The 13,985-nt window shown below is 34.6% G+C and overlaps 1 protein-coding gene across 1 annotated transcript in view; it reads right to left on the bottom strand.

The window, feature by feature from the left end:
- SMCHD1 (structural maintenance of chromosomes flexible hinge domain containing 1) overlaps nt 1-13,985 on the bottom strand; it is a 144,587-nt gene that overhangs the window by 129,559 nt on the left and 1,043 nt on the right. The window contains exons 2-5 of the mRNA XM_080821520.1: nt 7,253-7,328; nt 6,209-6,370; nt 1,407-1,489; nt 652-782 (exon numbers count right to left, since the gene is read on the bottom strand). Of these exons, the coding sequence (XP_080677646.1) occupies nt 652-782; nt 1,407-1,489; nt 6,209-6,370; nt 7,253-7,328 (452 nt within the window). The remainder of the gene's footprint in view (nt 1-651; nt 783-1,406; nt 1,490-6,208; nt 6,371-7,252; nt 7,329-13,985) is intronic.

Genomic DNA, 13,985 nt, shown 5'->3' with positions numbered 1-13,985 from the left:
TCTCTGTCAAATAAATAAATGAAAATCTTTAAAAAAAAAAGAGAGAGAGAGAGAAATCCTGCGGTTCACTAGATGCTTTGCAAGTGGCATCAGGTGATTGCCGAAGTTTAGTTTAAAACCATCTTACTGGGATGCCTGGGTGGCTCAGTTGGTTAACATCTGCCTTTGTCACAATCCCAGGGTCCTGGGATTGAGCCCTGCGTCAAACTCCCTGCTCAGCGAAAACCCTGCTTCTCCCTCTGCCCCTCACCCCACTCGTGCTCTTTCTCTCTCTCTCTCTCAAATAAATAAAATCTTTTAAAAATAAGTAAATAAAACCATCCTACTGCTTTAGAGGCCACACAGCTCTCATCAAACTTCAGTAAGGAAATGGGAAAGTTCCAAAGTACTTAAGACATCATCATACCTCCTAAATATTAGAAAATGCAAAAAGAATTCTTCAGTAGAAGGCATAATATTACGTAGTTTTGACTATTTCTAAGTCTTGAAAATAAAAACTTTATTATACACTCTAAGTATATATGCTCTTAACATATACATTGATAATGTCAAAAGCTCCAATGTACCATGTATAACTAAAGAAACATTAGAGTTCTTATCCTTATTAAAATTCCCAGCTACCCATCAAAAACGTGAATAAGGTTTTCTAACCTTTCAAAGTCACCTTGCCTTGTAAATTTTGATAACCTATACACGGCCCAGTTGTTAAGCTGTTTAGAGGTCATTCCTCTTCCATTATCTATCACTGCAACGGCAGGTTTTCCTTGTGTTTCATCAAAAAGCTATGAAATAAGTTCAAAAGACAGGAAAAGTCAAATCAATGTCAAAAATATAAAAAGTTATTTATTAAAGAATTAAATGGGCTCACTCATACACTGATGGTGGAAGTGTAAATGTATTATAAGTTACTAAAAGGTATGTCAGCTGTATAAATCAAAGGCCTTAGAATTCTTCATGTCCTTTAATCAAGAAACTCCATTTCTCAGAATTTAGCTTAAGGAACTAATCAGAAACGTCTAAAGACCTATAAAGATCTTCATGCCAGCACTGTTTACAACAGCAAAAATGTAGAAAAAAATCTAAATCTTTAATAATAATAGACTACATAATTTATAATATAGCCCATAAATGAAACCGTAACAATGGAACATTATACTGCAGAATATTCATGATATGGCAAATGTCTACAATGTACTGTGTCAAGAGAAAGTAGATAACAAAAAAAACATGTACATTGTGATCACACATACATGTATACCTATATGCATAGAAAAAGGGCACATAAAAATTTTAACAAGAGAAATCAGATAATTTCTACATTTAGTTTATTTTCTAATACTTCTACAATGAACTTGTAGTACTTTTATAAAAGGAAGTTAAATTTCTTTATAGTATTATTTTCTTACCAATTTGATCTGTATTCTTCTAATACCAGTGTTTCTAGAAGTAGCAGACAATGAATTGTCAATTAATTCTGCAAGAGCAAAAGCTGGAAAAGAATGAGAAGACATTACTGCTTAACTTTTTCCTCCCAAATACTTCATTTAAAAGTTCAAAGTAGAAGAAACTCTGAAGTACCTTAAGCCATCACTTTTATTTTCCAAAGAGCTAGAATTAAAGTATTATCCTGATCCTAATGATATAATACACAATAAAGGCATCATCATCAATCACCACCAGCATTAAAAAGCAGTCATCAACCAGTACTTGTAAGGCACTATACGGCATGAGTCAGCCAGCCATGATTCCTGGCTTCAAGGAGTTTATAATCTAAAGACAGACATACAGACATAGGAGACAAACAAAAGACCATAACTATAAAATCAAATACTAGTTCGTGGTATGTAATACATCATGCACAAGTCAAAAGTAAACACATTCAGAAACAAGGCAGGGCAGGGGTTGCAAATATAAAGCAATTATAAAAATGTCTATTAAGAACTAATTTAGATATAGAAATCTTATGATTAACAGCAACTTATGAAACGGCAGACTGTGTCTAACTGACACAGAACTGCTAATTATTTCCTACTACACAACCAGCTTGATATTCAACTTATCACTGGCTCAGTATTATTAACTAACATTCTTCTTTCTTCAAGGTCACTACTCAAACTATATCCTGCTTTTATTTCCCTAATTAAAAAGGGGAACACACCAAATTTATGTCTCTTACTACCAATGAAGTGCAACCCAACTAACAATGTAATCAATCCACAGAGTAGCACCCCAGCAAGCATTCCATACTCTGAACACTTATGGGATGGCTATGTTTATAAACTAGAAAGAAGTTACCACAAATCAGATATAAGGATCTGGCCAATGGTATTAAGTCTAGAAAATAGAGACAGAACACTGAGGAAATGGAAGGAAAAAAGAGGTAAAAGAAATTTGGGGGGAAGAAATGATTAGAATTTGATATCTGCTTATATAAGAAAGTACAAAGAAAAAAAAAAAAAGGAAAAAGAAACAAAGATGGTTTTGAGTCTTTGACCAAACTGGGTAAATGGTCATATTTCTCATAAAAGGAAAATTTAGAGAGGAGGAAAGAAAACTCTCCATTTTAGATGCAATGCCCTACCACTCTATCAAAGCTCAATAAGTAGAGGTGTTCCATAGGGAGCAAGAATAGATACCAGGTTTTAGACAATAAAAACGGTCAAAGGTAAGGATTTCTGCTTTGCCAATAGAATAATTAAAACTTAAATCACCTCATTAGGCGAAAAGTATAAAAAAAAGAGCAGCATGACTTGAAGAGATATCCACCATAGGTCAAGAATAACCAAAAGCAGCACTAAAGGCAAATGAAACAAAAGCAGGGAAAGACCTAGGAATGTACCATAAAATCACAGCAATCAAAGCAAGAGCTTAAAAAGGGAGATTTTCTGCTTGTTCATGTAATGACAGCAGGAATGAAAACTAATACAACTAATCTGAAAGATAATATGTATCAAAAGTCTTAAAAATGAATGTACCTATTGACTCCATGATTATAAATTTAGAAATCTATCCCCAGAGAAAGAACTAAGGATTCACTCAATATGCAAATACTTGAGCACTATTTTCAGGCATTAATCTAGGAAGAGAACAAAATAGACAAGAGTCCCATTTTTGTGGAGTTAACATTCTAGTTAGAAAGATGGAAAAATGATGAGAAAGATGGAAATTGAAATATAATAATTAATTCCTTAGTACTTTATGCAGTTGTCTATGTGACAGAGAAAAGAATGAGAAGAAAAAAAGAGATCAAATAATAGTAAAGTCACAGAGGGAACACAGTTGTAATCTTAAATTGGGTGATCAAGGTTAATTTTTGTTGAGAAGGTAATAGGTAAATAAAATTTGAAAGAGGTGAGGGAATGAGACAGGGGATATCTGGGCAAAGAGGCAGAGGGCCCTAAGCTGAGTACACAGCTGGTACTGGAGTGAAAAAACAAAAAGGAAGAGTTACAGAAACAAAGGCTGATAGCAAAAGCAGAGCTACAAAGGTCATACAGATAATTATAAAGACTTTGGCTTTTATTCTCAGTGAAACGGTAGTTTCAGCAGAAGAGTAAACATCTGTTTTCTCTTGTGTTTTCAGGAGAAGTGTTTTCAGCAGAAGAGTAAACATCTGACTTCTCAAACCTTATGTGGACAGGCATGAAAGGAGAGATGAATTAAGAGTCTACTATAGAGGGGCGCCTGGGTGGCTCAGTGGGTTAAGGCCTCTGCCTTCAGCTCAGGTCATGATCCTAGGGTCCTGGGATTGAGCCCCGCATTGGGCTCTCTGCTCAGTGGGAAGCCTGCTTCCTCCTCTCTCTCTGCCTGCTTCTCTGCCTACCTGTGATCTCTGTCAAATAAATAAATAAAATCTTTAAAAAAAAAAAAAAGTCTACTATAGAATTTAGGTCGTAATTCCTCAAGATCAGGTTTTAGAAACAGAAATGGTAATAAATGGTCAATTCTATATAAATACTGAATATAATGCCATAGTGGCAATCCAATTTTCCTGCAGACTGGATGAAAGGAATGAGACAAAGAAGAATCAATTGATTTTTGGCCTAAGCAACAAAAGAACAGAGTGATAATCAATTTGAATGGGAAAATTATGGGTAGTTAGGATTCAGTGAACAGATCAGGGTTCCCATCCTAAGAAATGCTAGTGGAGATATTACATGGGCAGCTGGACAGACAGAATTGGAATTCAAGAGGTAAGTCTGGCATTATTTTCAGTATTTGACTAAAAATTACCATTTCTGGGGCACCTGGATGACTCAGTTAAGCATCTGATTCTTGACTTTGGCTGATCGCTCATGAGCTAAGCCTCATGTCTGGCTCCACGTTCAGCGTAGAGCTTGCTTGAGATTCTCTCTCTCCCTTTCCCTCTGCCCCTTACCCCACTCACACACACACTCTCTCTAAACGAATAAATAAAATCTTAAAAAAAAAAATAAAAATTACCATTTCTACCACCTCCATTGAGGAGTCACTGCCATAACACTGGTATTTAGAACCATGTAATTGGACAAGATCACTAAGGAAGTAAGAGAAGAGAAGGGACCAAGGACTAAGCTGTGAGGCACTTCAATATTAAGAAGGTTGAGAAGAGAGGTCAATTTTATCTCAATTAAAAAAAAAGAAAAGAAAAAGATGGGAAGAGAAGAGAAGAAAGAAGGCAACCAGTGAGGTAGAAACAGAAGTATGGTTTCTCAAAAGCCAAGTGAAGATTATTTTATCAAGGAAGAAAAGTGATAAACTATAAATACCTTGAGTAAAATGGGAACTGAAAGCTGATCACTGGATTTAGCCAAGGGTGACCCTCAAAGAGTACAAGAGAGTGAATAAGAAAGAATGGGAAGAGAAGCGTCACTGCTGATAGTAAACAGTCAACTCTTTTAAGGAGTTCTATAAACAGGAGCAAAAACTGGGCGTAGCTAGTGAAAGAATATGATGTTTTTAAGATGGGAGAAATAAGATGGGAGCTTCCTTATATAAAGGAACAATATCACAGGTAATAAGTAGACTGGTTAGGAGTTCAAGCTCTGTAATTCCTCTGTTAGGGTCCAAATTCTGGCTCCAACACTTACTACCAGGATGGTCTTTGTTAAGCTACCTAAAATCTCTTAGCCTCAAGTTTCTTCAGTGAAGTAGGGTCATTATGTAACATTAGTTACCACAAAGGATTAAGGATTAAATGAGATAATGTTCATAAAGAACTTGGCATGCTGCCTGGCACAGCAGCTGATAGTAATTACTACTAGTACTTAGGGTGAGGATGTGTACAATGACTTAAACAAAAGAATATTCAGTCACGTGTAACAATAAAAAAAGACTGAAAACAACCTAAATGTCTAAAAGAACACTTTTGAAAGAAATTTCTGTTATATAAATACTATATAAACACTAAAAACAAATACACATTGACATATATATTAAAGATGCTCATTATATTTTAAACAAAAAAGTAGGTTAAAGGAGTATGTTCCATATAAAACCACTAAAAAAGAAAAAAATATATAAAAAGGTCTGAAATGATAAACACCAAAGTATAAGTGGTGGTTCTATCTGGATGGTAGAGATAAGATGTTCTTCATGTTCTTTCTGCTCATCTATGTCTTCTATTTCCTACAAACTATAATGCATACACAAGAAAAAATATTTTTAATATGCAAGTTTATAATGAACATCTAAGTAGTAGTAAACACTTTGGCAGGGTCCAGACAGAAAACACTCTCTAAAGCAACTGATTTGTAAAGATCACTAGTGAACAGTCCAAAAGTAGGATAAAAACTTGTGAGAAGTAAAGGTGTAAAGAAATAATAAAGAAATGGAGACCAGAACACAAGCCAATTACTTGTGTAATTCAACTACACAAATTTGCAAGGTAAAAAAAAATTCTCAACTGGGAGACATCCACAAGAAGCCAGGAAGAATAAATCAAGAGTACACAGGAGATGGAAAGATAGGTTGGTACATTTCTTTGAGTTAAAATGGAATGAATCATTATAGAAGATTAGTTTTAAAGGAGAGGTATCTTTATTCTAAAGATGACTTTGATAGAAAAGAAATACTGATTGATGAAGAGGCTGAAGTAAGGAAGTTCACAATGACTGGTCATAATCTTCTAATTAAAGTAGAAAGAATTTTTTTAAACAGTGAAGGAATGTGACATGTGGTCAAGGGATAAAAGAGTAACAGTATAAATTAGTATAAATGTAATACTTACGCAAAGGATTTTGTCCTTCACTTGCATAATATTCATACATGCCACTTTTAACCAGTGTGTCATAGTGAGGTAGGAAGTCAATTCGTTCTTTTGTAGCTGTTAGTAGTAACTGATTAACTGACTGTAGCAGGTATAGAGTGACTCCATCTTTAACAGTGTCATCTGTAATTAAGAAGTAATATCTTAAGCACTACATAGCACCAGAAATACAACTGATTTGTAATTTTGAATATGCAAATCGTAACTATAAGATATCTTTAAAGATAGTACAGGCAAACCCTCAAACAATGGATCTTTCTATAAATTCAGTTGTGTTTTATTAAGGATAGTACAGTAGAATAGGACCAAATACTTCCACTCATCTGAAACACTCAATTCTTAATACGTTACACTATCACAGGAAATCAGATGACGAACTGCATTAGAGAGGCATTAACATGAATGAAGAAGTAGGGTTAAACTTAAAAGGAATCATATATGAAAACATGGCAGGTCCCAAAATCTAATTAGATAAAAAAAATACAATGGAAGAATCCAAGTTCGTGAGAATTAATTTCTTGAGGGCCTACGTAAAAAAATATGGCCAGGTGTTGCACAACATCTCACCATCTGCAGCCATAACTGATAACCATATTTCTATAATCTTGTTTTAAAAATATGACCTCAGGGCACCTGGGTTGCTAAGTCGGTTAAGCATCTGACTCTTGATTTCAGCTCAAACCATGATCTCAGGGTGGTGAGGTCGACGTCAGGCTCCATGCTCTATAGGAAGTCTTCTCAAGCTTCTCTCCCCACCTCCGCCCCTCCCCCCACTCGAACACACGTGCTCTCTAAAATAAATAAATAAATCTTAAAAAAAAAAAAGAAAAAGAAAAAAAAACCTCTGCATAAACTGCGCATATATAGTCAGTTTCCTCCTCCATTCGAAGAAAGTAACCAAAATTATCAATAGTTTTAGTTACTTATCTGTGTAATTAAATACTTATTGCCCTATGATGTACTAGAACATATTAAATATAAAGGCATCAATTAAGTACTGCTTACCAAAATTATCACAGGTAATTTCTTTCCTACTTGTTGTTGTAATAACAAATTTCTCTTCAGGTGAAATGCCAAGTGTCTATCCAAAATAAGAGGAATAAAACCAATTATTACACAAAGGAAATAAATATGCCATTCAAGTTTATAAGATGAAAATATTGAGAGTATATCATAATCTTGTAACAATTACTGTTTACATAAAAAATCTAAGTTTCAACACTTCAAAACTGAAATTTTACAACTAATCAAAAAATGAGAATTAGAAAAATGAGTTAACATTTTCATTAAAATTTTACATATCTTTAAAATTAGAAGATATATACTCTTTCTAAAATTAAACAACAATGTACAGTTAAGTGAAAAGACCAATTTCTGCTTCAGGTAATGATAGACTAATCTTAGAACAGTCTTATCACCAAAGACAACTAAAAGAAATCTAGACTAATGATACTTGAATCTTCAATAGCTATATTAAACCCTATTGGTTCCCACTGAAACTAATTAAGGCACCAACTCCTAACTCTGAAAACTAATTGAAGTGAAAGAATAAAGCATTTATCTTGCTTTTTTGTACGAACTATAGTTACAGGTAACCAAATCGCTCTACTTGATGAGGTAAAGCTGTTCTTTAGAGAACTGCTGCTAATAAATATAAGAGGAATGGCAATCAGAATATCACCATCACTAGATGAACCATCAGGTCAAATTTTATTATGAAGGAATCCAGCTGAACTATCTGAATCCCACTAATATTATCTTAGCATTGCTAAGGGTGGGAGAAATATCCATTTATTACATGCTTCTCGATATAATAGAACATAAAGTACCAGCTATAAGTATTCTTTGCCTCCATACCTCAAAGAAGTTGAACCTAAACTTTGTTTATAAACCTTTAAAAATAACTTGTTTATAGGATATATGGAGATAAAACAAGTTATACCATAAAGGAGCAGAGACAAATCCAGAATGTGCACTATTAAAGAGAAACCTACTTCATTTCTTCAACAAGCCAATGTCAGGAAAAATAAGGAGACTGGGGAAAGAGGGTTTTGCTAAAATGCTCTAAATTTTAAAAGAATTAAGATGCATAAAAAACCAGATTCAACATTTGAGGACCTAGATGGAATCTGGATTTAAGTTAACTATTAAAAAAGACATTTTGAAATAGGTATCTGAATATGGATTAAGCTATTAGATGATATTTTAAGATGTTAATTTGATGGTATGATCACAGAAATGCATGTGAAATACATAGGAGCAAAGTGAACCAGGAACTGGAATATGCTTAAAAGACAAAAATGATGCTTGTGTGGTAAATACTTGGTAACTGTTGAATCTGGATGATGAGTTAATGTGTGGGCTCATTATACTATTATCTCTACAGATGTTTGAAGCTTTCTATAAGAAAAAATTTGTAATGTAAAATATACTATAATAAATTAGTGGAAGAGAACAGTGGACCCTGAAACAGATATATGTATATACGTATGTATACATACGTATGTATACATATACATACGTATGTATACATACATACACACATACACACATATATATATGGAGATGATCTTGGCAGACAGGAGGTGACATTATAAATTGGTGGGAAAAGAATAATTTCAATGAATGATAATAAAACAGCTAGTTAACTGCATAAAAATGGTAAAATAAAATCCCCATCTCAACATACACAAAAAGAAATTCCAAGAGAATTAAAGACACTGCATATTAACCCAAATTTTAGAGGAAAACATAGGGGGATAATTTTGAGTAGAGAGAAGGATTTCTGAAAATATATAAAAAGTGCAAGCAATAAAGGAAAAAACTAGAAAATATGAAAAGATGTTCATCTTCACTAGTTATTAGAGAAATTAAAATAACTTATCATTCCCATGAGACCAGCAAAAATTTTAAGTCCTGATAATATAAAGTATAGGCCTCCATATAGGGAAATTGTACCTTACCCACTGCTGAGAAGACTGAAAATCAGTACAACTATATTGAAGAGCAATCCGGTATCCTTTACTAATACTGAAGATAATCATCTCCCATGCAATTCCATCCTACAGAAATGAAGCTATGGATATAAACGGATGGGGAATAAAATTATACTTGTTGGGGTCCCTGGGTGGCTCAGTGGGTTAAAGCCTCTGCCTTCGGCTCAGGTTATGATCCCAGAGTCCTGGGATCGAGCCCCACATCAGGCTCTCTGCTTACCAGGGAGCCTGCTTCTTCCTCTCTCTCTCTCTGCCTACTTGTGATCTGTCTGTCAAATAAATAAATCTTTAAAAAAAAAAACAAACTGTACTTGTTTAACAAATAAAAACTGTTTTTATAGAACTTCATTAGGGTTTTGTGCACTGAGTATTTCTTAGCTAGTACTACTTTATTTCTACAGTGTCCCACTTGTTAGATCAGGTGCTTATGCATCCTGTAAAACAAAATTTGTTTTTATAGTTACTGAAAAAACCATGTGCCCAGTTGAATTTTTAAGATCTATGTAAATCTGAAAATTAAATATTTATATCTAATTATTCAATATGCTCTTCTCCATTAATTATTCAATTAAGATACTAAGTTATCTTTTTTCTTTACTCGTAATTCTATATAAAAATTATTTCTTCAATTTTAATTTTTCCAAATATTTAGAAGCATTGATATTTGACAAATACAAATTAAATATTTTTAATCATGATGTTTTTGTTCAAGATGGAATACCTTTTTCTTTCCGTATTTTTAGTCTAAATTCTATCTTATCAGGCATAAACTAAAGTCTTTCATGTGTTCGTGTTAACCTGGTCTTGAATACAGATATACCTCCTCTGCCTTTCCCTATATAAAAGCAGGATAACGTTCTATCTGGGCAAGTGTCTTGATTAGGTTTTTTTCATTTTTATATGAACACTTTGGTCCCATCTTTTTCTGGGTTAATTGGTAATGAAGATGGAAGTGCCTTTAATGGGTAATAAAAATTACCTACCTTGCATCTCTATAGGTCAGCCTCAAACTACTTGCTGCCCAACTTCTCTCAAAAGCCAATTTTAAGCAAGATCTATAAAGAGCTAACTAAATTATAGTCCATAAAATCTTCAGATACTTTAAAGTTCATCCATGGGTTAAGTCAGAAACTATATACTTCAATGCACTGCTCTGAAACTCTCCAAATTAGCCTTCAATGATTTGTCCTTTGACATTATATCCAACGGTTTTGTCCCTGAATCACTCAGAGACAAGGAACACCCATAGTGCACTGGAGTGAGAAATCTCTAAAAAAAAAATTTGAGTGGTTACTGGCTAAAGCAGCTTGCACTACCCGAAGTAACACACATATCCTACCTTGCGTTAAATGAAATAAGCAGCAGACTTTGCTATTTTTAGGGATGATGTCCATTTTACCAGGATTTATAAGGAATCTAGGGAGAAATTTTTCTCGTCAAAGCTTTGCTTCACTAGCACTTGGAATGTTTTTATTCTATAGACACTGTAGTTTTTCTATAAATTATCTGTCCTTTGTTTTGACCTCTAAGAAACTCAAAGCTGATTTCATGGCTCAGCAATGGTGTAAAATATTTGTAAGGTATTATCAAAGTTTGTTAACTCTCCTCAGGTTACTATTTTATTCCTTCCCATATCTACTTTTATGTTTATTCCTTTTCTGGATTTTTTTTTCAAGATTTTATTTTTAAGTAATTTCCACATCCAACATGGGGCTCAAACCCACAACCCCAAGATCAAGAGTCACATGCTCTACAGATTGAACCAGCCAGGTGCCCCTCATCTTCTGGAATTTTTAATATATGTACCCTATGTACAAGTTCTTTTTAAAGGAAGAGAGTGATTCATGTAACTAAACAGCTATAAACCAACTATTAGGTAAGGCTCCTGCCCTCAAGGACCATACAGAATTTTTTTTTTTTTTTTAGTACAATGATATAAGTGCCATGGTAGGGTCACAAGGTATAGTGAAACCATACAAAGGAAAAAGTAGGCATTCCCTTAAATATGGAGATAGAGGGGAACATTTACATACTTCCCATAATGTCTCAATATATCTTAAGAACTAGGCAAATGAATCATCCTCTAATCTTTGAGTCTGCAAGGCCACAGGGGTTTAGGTAAGTCAAAAGCTGCTTATCACAGGTCTAAGGGATTCTTCCAGATCTATTCTTTCCTCCCTTTTTTTTTCTTTTTTTTACTCTTTCTTCTTTCTTCCTCTTGATTGCTCCCTTCTTCCACAAGGTGAGCATTCCCCAAATAAGTTTAGGATCTATAATACTCTCGCATTACAAACACTTACTGGTTTAAGTTCTAATGAAAAACTTTAATTTAGTGCACTATTTTACCTGCCCCCTCACACGCACAAGGAAAATGAAGGCTTTAGTAAATAGTGTGGGCACTGTGGAGGTTTTTTAAATAAAAATAACAAGCATCAGAATCAAACAGACTTCAATTCTAATCCCAGTTTCACTCCTTAGTATCTGTATAACCTTGGACTTAATTGAATAATTTAATTCAATTGTTCATATAGGTAATGGAAACAATGTTAGTATGGGATTCGGTTATATAATGTAATGATGCTTTAAAAAGTAAATTCTCTGAAAAAAGTTAGCCTTCCATTTTTTTTTTTCTCACTAGTTCTTCCCTCTCACTTCTAGTCAAATTTAACCTTTGTCTCTTCCAGCAGGAAGAAGTGGGAAGAAGGAAGAAAGAATTAGTCAAAAGAAATCATCTCCTTGGTTTTCAAATTAAAATACTGAAGGTGGAGGCTGGGTGGCTCAGTGGGTTAAGCCTCTGCCTTCGGCTCAGGTCATGATCTCAGGGTCCTGGGATCGAGCCCTGCAACAGGCTCTCTGCTCGGCGCCAAGCTTGCTTCCCCCCTTCTCTGCCTACTTGTGATCTCTGTCTGTCAAATAATTAAATAAAATCTTAAAAAAAAAAAAATACTGAAGGACTGGGGCACCTGGGAGGCTCAGTCAGTTAAGCATCCGATTTCAGCTCAGGTTGTGATCTGGGGGTCCTGGGATTGAGGCCACCTACAGCTCCCTGCTCAGCGGGGAGTCTGCTTCTCCCTTTCCCACTCCCCTAGGCTCATTCACGCATTCTTGCTCTCTCTCAATAAATAAATATTTAAAAATATATATTTAAAGAGTGGAATAAATATATATGTTCCCTATTACAACTTAATTTGAGGCAAAGAGGTATAACAAAGAATATGGGTTCTGGGTTTGAATCCTAATTTGAGACTGTACTATCTGTTTGACTTAAGTGAGTCACCCACCTCCAAAAGTGACTTTCCACTTCTGTAGTAATACTTCCCCTATCTAACAGTTAATGAGACTTCTCACAGGAGAGAATTTATTTCTAGATGGAAAGTAAATCAGCACAACCTTTTTGAAAACCAACCTGAAAACACCTATCAAGAGCTTTAAAAATATTCCTGACCTTGGAGGAAACTTCCCAGAGCCTAAACTAAAGAAAAATAAAAGACATAAAAGAATATCATTCAAAGATGTTTATCATGGCATTACTTAAAATTGGAAGTAATGTAAATGTCGACAAAAAGAAGGGATTTGGTTCTGTAAACAGTAGTACTAAACAAACCATTTCAAACTTTGATTAGGAAGACTTGCCTTAAAATAGAAAAATACTAACAATATTAAATGAAAAAATAGCTATAAAAAATTGGGATAAGAATACAAAGAAATAACCCCAAGTACTACCAGTAGTTGTAAACTTTACAGTGACGATAAGGTTTACTTTTCCCCCCTCTGGTTCCATATTTCCTTTAATTTGCAGATCTTTTTAACAACAAAATTAATGAACATAAAGAGTTTCTTTTTGGTATGGTTTTCAATAGATAACATTCATCCAAAAAAGATGAGCACTCATTCATTTGGTTTTCATATATACATGGGAATCTGCTATATCCAGGCACAGAATGAATTCAGTCTTTATACATTTTCCTCTCCACTCATTCATTCTAATTTCGACATTTACCGTGTATCAGGCATGGTTCTAGACACTGGGAATACAGTTGTGAACAAACCAAGGTCCTAGCTCTCAAGTCCCTTTTATTCTGTGGGTCTTGATTTCAATTATTTCAGCAACTACAGAGTTATGTGTCTAGAACAGTACTAAATCATCAGTCTAATCAATGTAAAACAATGCTTCACACAAAGTTCTCTTCCCTGGGAAACTAAATGTTCTCTGTAGCTTAAAAAGAACTTCATGTGGTTATGACTGCAGAGAACTATATCCCTCCTTTAAAGCTCAGGCACCTCCTCCACCTCCTACCTATAAAATTCTTCACAGTTTAAAGTAGCTTTTCCTACGTAGTCATTAATTTTTAAAGCAAACTAATACAGTGTAGATACATATATCACGAATATATATATATGTGTGTGTGTGTGTGTGTATATATATATATATATACACACACACACACATATATATTTCACCCATACATACACACACACACACTCAGGCATACACACCCTTCTTTGGTGTTCCACAACTGCCCACAGGCACCTTTCGAATTAGTTCTAAAACTCTCAAGGGCTAGGGTTCAGAAAACCAGAAGGGCAGCTTCCACCTGCGAAGCCAACTGGGACAAGTGTTTTCACTACGGAAGGACCCTGCCAGGGCGGGCCCATAAACCTCCTTGACAGGACGACCCGGGAAATTATGGTATCACTGAATGCACCTGAGGTCAATCGACTGGGGAATTTCAGAACTCTGA

The sequence above is a fragment of the Martes martes genome (assembly GCF_963455335.1).
Source record: "Martes martes genome assembly, chromosome: 13".
In the NCBI taxonomy this organism is placed as follows: domain Eukaryota; kingdom Metazoa; phylum Chordata; class Mammalia; order Carnivora; family Mustelidae; genus Martes; species Martes martes.
The sequence above is the reverse complement of the archived record's forward strand: the minus strand, read 5'-3'. Positions and strand labels throughout refer to the sequence as shown.